The following is a 15,492-nucleotide window of genomic DNA, read 5'->3' on the forward strand; positions in this document are numbered from 1 at the left end:
TCAGCTCTGGCTGTACATGCAGACACATTATAATTCCAGTTTCAGCTCAGTCAATACTGCAGAGTACAGAAAAAAGCAAAAAGTGTAAGGTAAACATTTGTCTCAAGTACATTGGATCCTTTCTGCAAGTTCAGGGTAAAGAGTTCTGCACTCTCAGGAGTAGCAGTTTCTTGCCACATAACAGCAGAAGCTGATGACTGAAAACTGTAAAAATCAGAGGGTTAAGCAATAGAGAACTACTCACCGCTACTGCAGTAAATTTGTAACATTTGTAAAATTTGATAGCTAAACCCGTATAAAGTAAATCGTCTGGAAAATGTTTTTCAAGAATAAAAATATTTTCTTATGATTGTTCTTTAAAGATTATCTAGAATTATTTTGCACCATGAAAATTTGGAGACCACTTAAAGAATTTCCTTTGGTTTTCCTCACCTGGCTGGCAGGCATCTCCCCAATCACTGCCTCATAAGGAGGGGGCAGCTCACTTGGATACAGCATTCCTGGGCTATTAATGGTTACTTCATATAAAGCACCAAATGGAGAATGAGGGAAGTCCAAATGGAGACTTCTACAAAAAAACACAAACAAGCACACAATTAAGAAATGGCATTGATTTATTACCCATACCACAGTGATGTAAAGACTTCTCTGAATTCAAAGCAAATACACTACAAAAAATTACATTCAAGAAATTTATTAGACATCCAAAATGAAGCCCTGGTTCACAGGGTAGCTTTAACAACTGTTTTTTGTTTAGGATGCCAGCCATCTTTACCAGCCCGTTTTGCCATCAATAACATCCTCCACTAGTCCAAATTAATACACATTAATTGCAGTAATTTCCTTAAAAAAAAATAAATCTCACACTCAATTTCAAATGTATGATGTTAACTGTGAAAGGATCACTTACAAAGGCATCTCTGCTCAAAGCTCAGACATTGTTATCCCTGTCTTAGCTAAGTTCAATTATTTTTCTATTGCAGCAATGATTTAACACAAATGTTTCCAGATGTAGCCTAACGAGTTTGCAAAAACCCAAATGTAATCTCTCTGGCAAAGAAGAGCCTAATGTAAGTGAAGACATTATTTGGCTTTGTATTCTTTGAGAGAGCTCCCTAGCCCACAGCTCAGAACCAGGTGCTGACTGCAAGAGCAGGAGAGCATCACCTCTGTGCCTCCCCCACGGGCGTGCAGGTGTATTCCGGCGGGTAGTAGGGAGGGGGGGGGATTGGTGGGATGAACTCATCAAAATCCAAGGTTTGGTGCAGGACAGTTCCATGCGGAGTCATGCAGTCAGGATTGGCAGAATGTGGCCTCTGTGGCAGAAACTGAAAAGGAACAGGTTAAGTTCCTTCAGATGGTAGAAACATCATCCCCAATATCATCAATTTTAATAAAAGGTCAATATTAGCAACCCTGACCAATACCAAATTCATTAATACCCAAGCTGAAATGAAAGAGGTACTTCTGAGAGCATAAGAATACTTGTGATCAGTGAAGAGAGTGAGTCACATTGCCAAAATACAGCACAACTTTTTACTAAAGACAGAGAGGCCGTGGACCTCTAAGTCAGTCAGTCTTAGGATGCAGGACACAGACATTTACAATTTATTGGCTTTCCAAGAAATATTTCTATATTGTATATTGTCTTATTGTAGCCCTACATAATCAGTTATATCTTAATAACTGATGAAAAATAGATATAACTACTAAAATAAATATTTGCATGTTTTTGTTTCCAATCTGAACTGCTTTGCACTTACAAAGAAAAAAAAAATCCAATACCAACCCCCAAAACAACCCCAAATAAAACTACCTAGAAACAGGCTACTGTGTAGACATTATGTTTTGGATAAAACAACTGGAAATATCCCACCCATTTTTCACTTCCAATGAAGGGGCTGTTTATAGCTATTCTTTATTATTCTTGTAAAAGGAAATATTCTTAATAGCTGTTTGTGGTTTGGTGATACAGACACTGCACACTTAAATGTGGTATAAAGATTATAAGCACTGGTATGAAAGTAAGAAAAACATTTATTGCATATACACATCTCAAAACCCAAAGGAAAATAATTACACTGCACAATAAAAAGTAATAATACTGAGAACCACATCAACATTTGTGACAGAGAACTCATCAGCTTCCAGCAGAGCAGGGATTTGAAGAAGCCATTGCAATACGTTGATATCAGGAACACTCAAAAGTGTTCTGGGAAAGGTCTGAACTAATTCAACATCAAATATGGACCATCAAAGATCCCACAACCCACACCTGACTCTATTTGGTCCCCATGGATCAAAGGAGGGCTAAAAGACAATTCAAAACCACTACATTTTTTCTTCTCCAGGCAAGCTTCTGCTCTCATATCAGTTTTCCTGGATCAGTAGATGACTTGATCTTTAGCTCCTTCCTTCTAAAACAACCCTGCTAAGGAACTCTGCTGAAGGCACATTTCTTTTTTAGACTGGAACAAGACAACCTTGTTTTTGTACTGTAGGCTCATTACACTACTGTTTGATTAAATCCATGATAAAGATTTGGGAAGCAGTAAACTAAAAGGGAAAATGCTTATGCTTAGGAGATCCAGCAAATAGAAAATAAATTACCTTCATTTTTAATATCACAGTTCTGTATTTATCACTTTTTGAAATTTAGCTTGGTGTAGTTGCTGAATTTATATTACCATAGAAATGATGCTGGTCTTTTGTGTTTTAAAGCTTGAGTTACATCTGAGTTCTATTAAACTCTCTCTATGCATGTTGTTTCAAAGGTCAGAGCTGTAATAATACAGCACAGCAGAGGGTCAGGAGGACCAGTATCAACTGTTTGTTAAAATGAAGTATTAGCTGCTTGCTGCTCGGCTCTCCAGAGCATAACTACTTCTACACATAACTATTAATAAAGAACCTCCTCTGCAGAATGTGCTATTTCCTTACATCCTACACCAACCAAGGACTTTCAGCCATTGTACAGCATGGTACAGCACAGAAACAAAGACATGGCATCAGTTTGAGTCACTCTTTGTTATGTGAAGTGTCTGATGCCCTTTCACTCCATGTGAGGTGGGATGCTGCTATCCCAGGTACTATCAGACATTTCTCTGTTTGGCTTACAGAGAAAAAAACAAAAACAAAAACCCCACAACTTTCTTGCAGTCATTTGGTCTAAACTCATCTGATTTTCAACAGCCATTTCCCAAAGTGTAACATAACAACAATACCAACCATTAAACTCCAAACTTCTGCCCTAAGCAATCATAAGCAATCACTGGTCTGCTACCATCTCAAATACATGGAACAATCTTTTAGGAAAAAAAAGGAAGGAAGACAAACTTCAACATAATTACCTAAAACCCGTAAACATTTATCATAATGAAGGCAAATATCTGAGTATGCTGGGTCATACTTTGTACACTATTTGACTCCAACAAACTCAGGACTGCCCTCATCTTCCTAAAAGAGTTGATAATTTGGGTCATTTTTACAGTCTAGAAACAAACCTATTTTAATTGACAACTTCCTTGACCTTCTCCCAGACTGTATCCATACTGCCAAGGACCCCAAGTTTTGGTTTGCACCAGAGAAGTTGTAGCTCTGTTCCCTCAGTCCTGGAGTTCCCTGGAGCTGGACCCATCCAGCCTCATACTGGGAGTGATACCCTCACTCCTGTCAGACCAGGGCAATTAAACACAGGGCACTTTCACAGCAGGTGAACCATCAGCACACACTTTGTGGGACATGACAGAAGGGACAGGTTTTACACAGGGCAGAAGGGGCTGTGGTTCCAGGAGGAAAAGATCTAATGCTTGGATGCAGCTCAGCAGGATTATCTGCATCCCTTTCAGGATCCAGCAATACAAACCATGGCAACGAACTGTGACCAACACTTGACAACGAGCAGCAGGATGGACATGGAAATACACATGTTTGGGGTGTTTATAAACAGTTTACCTGTGTGATATCATCCTGCTGGAAGGCACAGAAATTAAAGTGAAAAAGGCTGTAAGAGGGAAACTAGCAGGAAATGAAACAATAGCAAATATAAGGGATTACCAGAAAGAACAGACATCCTTGAGAAAACAGTTGAAAGCTAGTAAGTGGGAATTAAGTCATATTTTATTCCATACTACGTTGTCTACTGATCTCTGCTAGCCTGCAAAAGCTTATTCATTCTACAGGAAAATGTATTTTAAATATCTTCAAGAGTTAGCCTCAAATAGTGAAGTCTGGCAGGGTTTCAGCAAAGGCTTAATACAAATTTCATAGGTTAAAAAAAGATAGTAATAAAATGCAAAGAGCTGAGAAGGCTGAAGAAACACTGACAAATACTTTCTCACAAACACACATTTCTAGTATTAGAAGACAGCTGTTATCAAATAATCAGTCTCAAGATACTAATGGCAAATGGGGTAGGCAACAACAAGAACCGCCAAGCAGAAAATGGGGGTGGCTGTTCAGTCATCAGGATAAACAGGATCAAGTTGCACTCAATATCATGTCAAAAACTGCAGCTCACACCATGAACAACTCACACAGTGGGACTCCCAGCCAGCCTTGGGATTAAACTAATGGCCACTGCAGAAGCAGGGATAGAAAATGGTTGCAGACAAAGATAAACAGCGTACAGCATCTCTGGTAAATGCTAAATACCCAACTGCATTAAAAGCTTAGCAAAAATTTATAGCTATCAACAGATACTTCAAACATATTTACTAAAAAGAAAGAGAAAGCCCACAGCTGTAGAAATCCAGAAGACTCAACCATTTCTGTTACCCTCCTGGAGCTGTTGGATGCTGGGAGCTTTCAGAAATCTGACAGGCAATGAAATACAGATCTGGAATTCATGCTCCTTTAGGAAACAGCTGACCTTATGTTTGAAGCTTGGCATTCAGACTATTACACTCACACAGACAGGTATTTTCTGACCCTTGGCCTTACTTCAGTGTGTGAAATATGTCTGATACTGGATGGGCATTACACAGCCCAGTGCATGTGCTAAAGGGTGTGGAACACAGAGCACACACTGACCACAGAACTCAGTCTGTTTTCACTGGGCACATCTGACCTGGACAGAGTGGAACAGTCTGATTCAAACAGCCCTCATAGTGAGGACTACTTTTTTTTTTTTTTTTGTCTGCAGTTAGGAGGCAGGAGTAAACATGCTCTCTGTCTGGTTGCAGCCGGGTAAACAAGAAAGCTGTAAAATACTATAAACCCACTGCTTGGATCTGCACTCAATACAGCAGTTTGCCATGGCAGCCGCAGCAAGTTGTTAGGAAGCACAGAATCAGAAGCACAAATGCTACAACTACTCCACTTCCAAAAGAGGTAAAAGTTTCTGAAAATGCAGATATGCTCAAGGGTCCATTGCCACAGAACTGAGAATCCCACACAGCCAACAATGGGGCTGGACACAGTGACCTCCTCTGCCAGCTCACAGCTGCAGGCAGACTCATCAGCTATCCCTGCCCAGTGAAGAATTACACATCTCTCAGTGTTTAATTTTTCCAGGTGAAATAAACACCATTACATTGATATGAGAAAAATTGTAAAACTCATTCTCTTTGTGTCAGACTGAACTTCCAGCTCTTCACTGAAAGGTTGTCTGTAACTTGGTCACTGAAGTGATCAGAAGGTATTATTCATGTTCTGAATATTTTGAGTACACTGAGGTAAAAGCTGATGGAGTAGACCCAGTTAAGGAACTGAAGAAACAGCAGGTAAGCTGCCCATATAATTCTCTATTGAAACAGTTCCTCATGGGACACCATGTGGTCTATCCTTCTGCCCAAGGCATGCGAGACTATCAGCTCTGCACCAGGATTCCCAGCTGTGGGACCTGCCCACGAAACATCAGCAGAGACATTCTGTGCTCTGTGCATGCTGCAGCTGCTCAGCACCACTGACCCCACGTAAACACCACTGCTGGGAGCCAGGCTCAGCAATTACAGCTTATCTCAACCACAAGTGCCATATATCAGTATGTGCTCTAAGGGAAACTTATCTCAATTTTTCCTGTATCTGCATGTAATTACCTCTGTCTTCCATATCACATTTATTACATGCACGGTATAATTCCAAAATCAGTCCTTTGGAGACTCCAGAGTTCATTATTCTCATTTCAGTCATTTATAAAAATCTGCTGATTTTTGAGAATGGGAAATAGAAATTTCTAATTGCATATAATTAAATACTGGCATGTTATCCTGAGTCAAAGCTCTGTGCAATACTTTCGGGTCTATAATTCTTCTTCAATTAACTGTCCTCCTGGACAGGTTGCTGTTTTCCTTTTCTAAAACACTGGAATCAGTATCTGCTGAAAGGAAATGTAGACTCTAATTGTCTACAAGAACAGGAGGACCATTGTTGATTCTTCTAATTTGTCCCTGATCTTAAAGGGAAATTATGAGACAGAAGATATTTTGATAAGGAAAACACATTCAGATTTTTCTGCTCATTGTTTCCAGTTGCTGTTCCTACAACCATCACAAGCCATTACCTCTGTAGCCTCATGGGCATTGCTCTGTGATATCTTTTTGAAGTTCTTACTGTATTTTAGTCTTAAATATTAAATATTCTTATTCTACCCATAAATTGCTTGATGAAAAATGCTACATTTATTAAAAATCTCAAAAGATTTCCTGACATAAGGTTTGCATTTATGGTGGGTGTGAGGGGAGTATTTATGCAACCATATTTACATTTAGGATTTTTCTATGGATGTACATCATTCCCAATGCATATTTCTAAAGTCACTGTCATCTGGGTTTTACAATACCTGCAAGTGAACTTTGTGCCCAAAAAAGGATTATTTAGGTTTTGATGTCATTAGATTAAATAAAAAATTATATGTCATAATGTAAGATCAATTCTCACTTAAGTTTCACTCTGCAGGTTTTTCTTATCACTATTTCACCAGAATATGGGGGTTAAACAATGCCAGCAACATATTACCCTCACACAGAGATGCTTTCTGTGAGGTGTTTGAGTAGAAATATTAACTACAGCCTATTAAGATAATGACATGCTGAATTATCACTAGGACTGATGAAAACAGTAATTAAACATTACAGCTTGCATGTGTCATCATTACCTTATTTTCTTTACAAAATAACAGATGGTTTTAGGTATCACACAACATGAACAGCTACTAACAGTGATGGTGATAAAATCAGAACACACTCATTGATATCAGTGCCAGCACTTCTAGGATAAGAAGTGTATAAACAGATCTGGAGTGGAAGGAGGGCTGGAAGAGGTGTAATTCATGCTTTAGCTCGGCCACAGTGGGTGTAATATCTTGTATTTCTTACTTTAATCCAGGCAGCTACCTTTTAAAGAAAACTGGGTGCATTTTTGCAGTAGCCATTCATCAGACAAGATGCAAACTGAAACTGCCTCAGGCAACAAATGAAATATCATGGAAGTGACAGTTTGGTTATTAAGAGAGGTTTCTTCACATTACAGAGCCTTGATATGATCTGATTTGATTCACATTTATTTCCTGGAGGGGTGTGTACATAGAAAGAACAATTCTGGGAAGCTCTGTAATGGAGTGCAGCCTTAAACTCTCTAGTGAAACACAACAAATGCCTTTTCAATCTTCAGCTATGGTATCACTTTCTCTTGCAGCTTTAGTACAATTGGTAGGGCTTCTTTGCCTGAGCAAATGCATATACTTAACACAGTGAGAAATGTTAAAGTGAAATGAAAATTTTGGGGTACTTTCTAAAACAGTCAACTCAAACAAGGAACAATCCAGAAAAAAATATAAAATAAAATCTAAAGCAATAAAACCACTTTGAAGTATTTTGCTGTATTTTTTTTTTTCTTTAGCACTTGAAATAAAATATTTGTTGGGTAGGACTGGCTTTAAATCTAAAAACCCCTCTTTAAATTCACTGGGAAATTTAAACTGTGCTTTCTACTGGACAGCTTGTGCTTGTGTTTTTAGGATGCTTTTCCTAAAGGTTGGGATGTCAGGAGACAGCAGTTTCCAGTAAAATACATCAGTGGGCCTGTATGAATCAAGACACTTGCTGTATGCAAAAGTCATCAACAAAGCACAAAATCACAGAATCATTGCAGATTTTCTTGAGACCGTTACACCTGCTTTATGTTGCTAAGCAATAAATTGGAATTCTTTGAATTTGCAAAAATTACCATTCCAATGGATTAATATCTGAGACAAGAACACAGCACAGGAATCACAGAACTGATTGCTCTAATGATAACCTAATGACATCCAAGGAGGGTGTTCCCTATTGCCTCTTCTTGTTACAGGAGAGCCTACAGAGCTCCTGAATACTGCAGAACAGAGTAAAACCATCAGCACAATAATTAAAACCTTTTCAGCTATGAGGAGTGGTAGCTCTTGCTGCTGCTGTCAAACTTCCAACCTGGTACAACCCAGCTAAGAGAAGATGAACGCATCAGTGAAAAGTAAAAGGAAAAAGCACAAATCCAGCATTAACAAGCAAGAGAAAATGAAGTTAATCAGATTTCTGGGTGTAGTAGAGCAAAGGGGAACTGCAGATCATGGGACAACAGGCTGAAAGTAGTGAAAGAAAAAGAAATCCTCAGGTGAGAGTTGAGCTGGTCTAAGTCAGCGTAGCCCCAGGGAAGTTACGCTCACTTAGGCCCAGGAGGAATCTGGCTCAGCAACCTGAAAAAAGAAAGGGAAAAACTGATAAACAAGAAAAGACTGGGATTGAGCAGAAATATAGATATATAGGTATTTCTCTTCTTCTGGGGAGAAGGAAGAAAATTCTTGTCGATGGAGCTGAAAGGGTGGGAGAACAGACAACTAAGCAGGAAGACAGAAAGCTGGAAACACAAAGCATAGGAAGCAAAAAGAAATAAACATTGAAACCAAGAAATGGCAGCATTGCCAGGTGGGAAAGAAAGAATCTTAAAGACATCCAGAATGAGGTGGCAGAGAGAAAAACTATATGCTTTTAGGAATTTGACTTCCTATTGAGGGTACTGCTTCTTGCTTATGCCCATCAGAAGCACTTTAATATTGGTCTTGATTTGTTGTTACCTATTTTTTTTTCCTCTGACACTGCTAAATACCATTAAGTGTAGATCAAGATTCCTGGAATATACACTTCTGGACCACTGCTACCATTTTTCCACTAGACAGATTTTTTGAGGTATGCTAATCTCTTCATCTCCCCATCATCACTGCAAGGTTGAAAAAGTTCTTTAGTCAATGGGCATTCTTGTAGTAAACATGGAGGGAAGAGTGTACGAAAACAAAGAATACTTAGAATATGATAAAGACCCTTTAACATTTCAAATACAAGTGTCATCAGCTGAAGTTATTATTTCTGTTGATTGTTTCCCATCGATACTAGTGTTATTAAATAAGCACTGCTTACAAGCCTCTACCAGCCTGCACAATATGCACACACAGAGCCCTACAGCAAAAATGCATTTATGTACTATTTGCAGTAATTACCTAAACATATGAGCCCAGCTTATTATACCCATTACTATGTGAAGCAAACACCAGATCCCAGACTGAAGATATTCATTAACTGGGTTTGAAACCCAGTGACTGGAACACTTGTGTAGAAAGGGCAGCCTTATCTCTGTAATTCACGCACTTAAATCAATACCCATGGCACCCAGTGTATTTCTAATTATTTATTCATTTTTAAAACAACCATGCCTACATGGGCAGGCTTTACAACATCTCTGTATTGTTTATATGGTTTGCAGCTAACTTGCTGGGCCAGTCTTCTTCCATCCATGCAAACTTTTCCAATAGCAGAATGTACAAATGGCCAGTATTAGATTTGTGTGTTTGCCCTCCTTTACTAAACAGAACATTTCCTAGATTAATCAGAATTAGAGCAAGGTTATAAGCAGTGGAGCTGGTCTGAAAAATACAAAGGTTTTTAATTTATTTTTTTTACATTGAAACCTTGTGAGTCCCAACACTCATTTGGAATAGGAAAGCTGCCTTTGTCCAACCAAAACAAGACAGCATCCTGTGATGCAGCTGACTGTGCAGAAGACTAATGATCCTTCTTGCTCCTGTTTTGAAGACAAATGCTACTCTGAGGCTAAACATGTTTTCCTTATGAAAACACAATTATTGGCACAGGGCTGTGAAAAGTTCGGTTTTGTACTTATACTTCTCATACTCTGTAGTTCTCATGCCAATCTAGTAATGAAAACTGGGGTCTTAAAGCTAAGGAATTGCTCTGGGGAGTGTGGAAACTGGAGATAATATACAAGTGATGACAGCAAATGTAACGTGCATCTGTAACTGAACCTCATTAATAACCTCGTTAACAAAAAGAGCAACTCCCAGTTGCAAAATCCTGATCATACCACTCGACTATAATACATAAACATTAAAACACAGCAGCTCCTCATGCTGCATACATCTATATGCTATGTTTATATAGATGTATGCAGACAAAATACACCCATGTACACACACATTCCAGCACTACACAGAGACACACAAATAGGCTTAAATTTATAAGCAAAGAGGAGGTGCAAATGAGTATCCACAGAGAAGGACACTGTGTTATGCTGGACAAACCCTGTGTTGCCACTGAAACATACTCACCATTTGCAGAAGATCAGAAGAAACCATCTGCATGCAACACATTGCTGTTGCCAAAGCACAGACAATGGTGGAGATGATATTGAGAGCGCACACACTGAACAACAGGTCCTGCGGAGAGACATCAGCAGAATATCATCTCTCATCTCAGGGACACAAAGGACAGGAAATGCTTGAGGAATTCGATAACAAACACTCTCAACTGCTGTCGATGAATAAGGTCCCAAGTAACTGGGTAGAACTCATTTAGCTTGTAATCTTTTTCAGGTAGCAATCCACAAAGGCAGCAATTACAGAAACAAACATCTTCCCTTTCCCAGCTCTCACAACACATTTGTTATTAGCTGTTCCCTCAGAAATACTGATATTCAAATTTTCTTGTTCCCCGAAAAGACAAATTACTATTTCACAGTCAACTCCAAGCTGCAGCTATCACAAGAAAGATACTATGAAAGACACCTCTGATTAAAAGCAACATGCAGAAATATTATTGCTTTGAGTAGTTGAAATCTACAACTTAGGGTTGTATGTTAAAAAAACTCTAGTGTGAAATACAGACTTATCCTCTGTCAGAAACTCGATGCATCTGAAATATTTTTATACATGAGAGAAAAGCAATGATTACACATCCATTCACCTTCTACTGATGAATCGAGTGCCTATGGTCATATTGTTGGCTTTTTTTTTTAAAGAACATAAAGTTTAAAATAGAACACAGAATATTGGTTTAACAAGTAGAATAAAAGAAGCATTTGAATTAAAATGGAACATTTTTATAGCAATGGTGCCACTAAAAATAAAGCATTTATCTCTCTTCCAATCATTGGATTTGTATTTACTTTCTCCACAGCCAGTGAAAAGACAAGAAAAGAATTTAGTGTGCTGGCAACATTTCAAAACTCCTACAATCCTTGTACAGAAACTGCATGGCTGCTGTGGCTATTGTGTGGCTCAGTTCTCTGAAGAGCCAGTAAAAGCATCTGAGAAAAAGCAGCACAGAGAACAGAACAAAATTGCTACAACACCATGAGTAAAAAACACTCACTGTGTAAAGAACATTCTATAGGATCTAAGTTTAAAAGAGTATTTCATTCACTGCCAGTGCATGAAATAACTTCTATGCTATAAATTGCTTTGTTTTCCCCAACAGTTCTGAAACAAATGACACAAAGGTGTAGATTTACTCCTGCCACTGTAATTGTTTGCTCCTCAAGTGACCTTCATTTGAAGATGGAAATGCCAGCCATGGGAACCAGGCAGACAATAAATGGGCCAACAAGTTTTAGTCATTTAGTAACTTCCACTGAGCCAGATTTGCTCTTGCTGTCTGGTCAGTAGTTTTCTGTCTTCTTGGCCAGCCCCTCAGCCAGGGGAATAATTAATCATCAGCATTAACAGCAAAATACTGGAAGGGCCAATCAGGAAGTCACAGAAGGTGATGCAGAGGACTCAGTCAAAGTCATACAGACCCACTTAGAGCATTCAAAAAGAGGTAAACAGGCAAAGTGGTCCCTGGAGACCCAATTAGTTAACAGTGGCAAAAAAAGGAGATTGAGATCCTTCATGTTCTGTTTCCCATATGCAAACCTAGGTAAAGAACACCGAGGCAGAGACAAGACCTAGGGTAGAAAATAGGACTATTTCCTAGCAGGAAGAAACATCATCCATTGCCTATGACAGCCACTTAAACACATAAAACTTAGCCAATCTGAGTGCATAACTTAATACCATTTATGCTTAAGAATAAAATCAAAGTTCTAAATTAGGATGCAAAGGGTCTCCAAGACCCTTATACTACCTGACACGTCCCAGGACAGACTTAACTGTGCCTCTAAATCTCATGACAGATGTTTTTCTCATCTGTTCCTAAAGACCCCACAGCTTCATCCCACTATTCCAGTGTTTATTTTTACCATCAGTGTCCTGGTTATGTCCATCCCACAAATACAACCCAAGGCTTCTTTTCTTCCATAGCTCTTGAGAACAGGCTGTTACACAACAGACTTTTATACCTTTGAACTCTATTACCACTCTTGAAGCCTTTTCCACCTTTACTGCATGACATATTAACACCATTTTCTCCAATTCTCAACTGAAATCAACTTTCTAGGCCTCCGATCCTTTTCATTAATCGAATTTGTTTCACCTCACCTGGGCCCACGTTTTTCCTTAAATGCAGAATCCTAAACTAGGCACAACTGAAGGCCTTGCAAACACTGACTCTAGTGTGAGGATCATTTCTTGTGCCTTGCAGGCTACACTGATCTCACCCACCCTGGACGTTCCTCGGCACGCTGGGACAGCTGTGCTCTGTTTGTTACCCAGCATTATGCTTTGATGTAGGGCAGGGATCACTGCCCACAGCAACAGCAGCCTCTTTCCACACACTCCTTTCCAGGCTAAGCACGCCATTCCTCTTCCTGCTACAATCTCTTTAATGGTGAAGGTACAACTAGAAAATTCCAAATGCAGGGATGCAGAGTTTTTATGTATTCCATAAAGATCAGTAAGGAGCAGACATCGAAAACATTGTAAAGTCTAAAATTTTAATTTAAGAGACAGCTATTATAAATTAAATTATATATTAATATATAAATTAAGTTATAATTAACTTAATTTAGAGACAGTAGTAACTAAGCAATGATTGTGGAGGCCTTACCACCACTAGATATTTCTTAAAGCAAGACTGCTTCTTTATTTGTTTTGGCTTTTTTATCCTAAAGTCTGTTTCAACTCAAACAGGAATCAAGCCACAACCCACCCTTCTCCTCTGCTCCCCACTCCCCAAACCCTCCCCAAACATTAATCAGCCTCAGGCAATTCACCATTTTCAGGAAATTCACTCCCTGTGCCCTGTAGCAAAAATAATTAGGTAATCCATGACACTAATTTATTCAGCTATAGATAAAAAGTGAGCAGGAACTAAAGCCCTCCATGGCCAAGCACACTGCCAGAAGGACAGGGGAGGTGCTGACAGACAGCAGCTGGAACAAACAATGACAATTAAGACGTCCTTTAGGAAATGTCTGTGAAAAAGCAGTAACCACAACAGGGCCAGTTGTAACTCCCCACAGCCCAAGCCCCAGCCAGCTACATTTATAGGTGTCTAAAGGAGCAGGAAATCTGTACTAAATACAAAATCAGGGAGCTTTAGTAACAGATCTTGAGCTGACATCTACCAGAATACACAACACGTGGATCTCTAATGGTATGAAAAACAATTCTCTGCTCCTCAGAAATGGCTGAACCAATTTTCTCTTAGATGCTGTCTTTGTCTTTTTAAGACAAAACTCTGATTCTTCAGCATGTTTATATGATAATTAATGCACTGATAAGTACAATGTACTAGGGAGAATTATTCTTCAAAAGGTTACATACACAATTTTCTTCATACACCTTGGCTCACTAGCTGCAGAGGACACAAATCCCCTTCAGAGTGCAATCAGTGTCAGAACTGCCTGGAACCATGCCCAGGTCAGTCCAGATACACCCACAGGGCCAGACAGCATTGTGAGCTGGTTCTCTGTGGCCACTTATTTTCCCAAGTAGGTCCCTCACTAAATCTTAAAAGTACAACTAAAATTTAGTACTGACAGTGAAAAAAAGCAAGATTACATGGTTGCAGTATTCCATTTGTACTACAGCCTGAACAATTACCAAATTAATGGTGCCAGCACATACATACATGTTTTCTATAACAACAGACACCTTTGACTTGTGCTGTGTTCCCAAAGGATACCTGTGCATTCCCACATGACACCTGTGCATTCTCAAATCTTCATACTATCATTTCCCATATGTCTAACTTAGGGACAGAACAGCTATTTTTAATTTTCCTAATTCAAGCTATTTTCACTATTATTCTTTTGACACTGTTTTTGTGCTACTGCACCTCAGTTCTTCCTTTACTAGCACGATTAAAACAATACATAAATGTATAAAAATGCATGTTATATAAACATGTAGTCCAAAATGCTACAGAACAGATTAAAATGGCAGATGTATTACAAAATTTGAGTATTATTTAAAATCTGAATGTTTAAATGCAATATTTTAATATTCTGTATTCAAAAAATGTAATTTTAAGATACAATTAATTGAGAATATCATATAAAAAATTCATACTGCAATATGTTTGAGAAGCAATTTGTCCTAAAAACTGCTTTTCTTTGTTTTCCATCAAACTGCTGGGTGATAAAGCAGTCAGATAGCATCAAACTGGAATAAGTAAAAAATTGGTGATTGCCACATCGATAACTCAACTGTAGAAACAATCATTTAACAAAGCAATTTAGAACAGCTGTTAGCACATGCAATTACCTGACAGAAGCACAGAGATGAGATAGAATCTAAAATGAAAAATGACAGTGGCACAAATCCCATCAGCCAGTGATGGGCCCACTGGCAGAGCTGGGCCTTTATAACCAATGAACACTCACTGCACGTGTGCTCACCCTCCTGAAATTTTGTCCTTCAGAATGTCATTTGTGCCTCCTATCACAGCAAATACAAAGCAAAACTGGAATGGTATCACTTCACTGTAATGGTGGGCCATACCCATAGAGTTCCTTCAGCTTAGAAACCAATTTATAACTGCACTTGTCAGTTGCCTTTCAAAATTATCAAGTAAGCCAGGCTAAAACAGGAATGCCTGGACATCTTCAAAACTCAACTCAAATGCAGACTTTGGTAAGTATTTAGTCACTGTCCTGCTTCTTCCTATCACAGCAATGAAATGTACTCTAAATTAAGTTACATGCATGAACATCAAAGCAGAGAATTTGTCACTCAGTACAGACCACACCACAGAGATGAAGCACAATTACCTCAAAATATTCACTCTGCCAAGTACTAGACAGAAAATTAATCAGCTGTGCTGCTTACACAGAAGTGAGAAACTGTAT

The 15,492-nt window shown here is 38.8% G+C and overlaps 1 protein-coding gene across 7 annotated transcripts in view; it reads right to left on the reverse strand.

Annotated features, from left to right (window-relative positions):
* Positions 1 to 15,492, reverse strand: part of FAM189A1 (family with sequence similarity 189 member A1) — an 86,326-nt gene that overhangs the window by 12,495 nt on the left and 58,339 nt on the right. For 2 of the 7 annotated variants that reach the window (XM_039723216.1, XM_039723210.1), the window contains exons 5-8: positions 10,592 to 10,699; positions 3,955 to 4,017; positions 1,168 to 1,328; positions 433 to 568 (exon numbers count right to left, since the gene is read on the reverse strand). In XM_039723216.1, the coding sequence (XP_039579150.1) occupies positions 433 to 568; positions 1,168 to 1,328; positions 3,955 to 4,017; positions 10,592 to 10,699 (468 nt within the window). The remainder of the gene's footprint in view (positions 1 to 432; positions 569 to 1,167; positions 1,329 to 3,954; positions 4,018 to 10,591; positions 10,700 to 15,492) is intronic. The other 5 variants (XM_039723212.1, XM_039723211.1, XM_039723214.1 and 2 more) reach the window with 5 other exon arrangements.

Source organism: Passer montanus, unplaced genomic scaffold (assembly GCF_014805655.1).
Source record: "Passer montanus isolate IOZ18808 unplaced genomic scaffold, ASM1480565v1 scaffold5, whole genome shotgun sequence".
Lineage (NCBI taxonomy): Eukaryota > Metazoa > Chordata > Aves > Passeriformes > Passeridae > Passer > Passer montanus.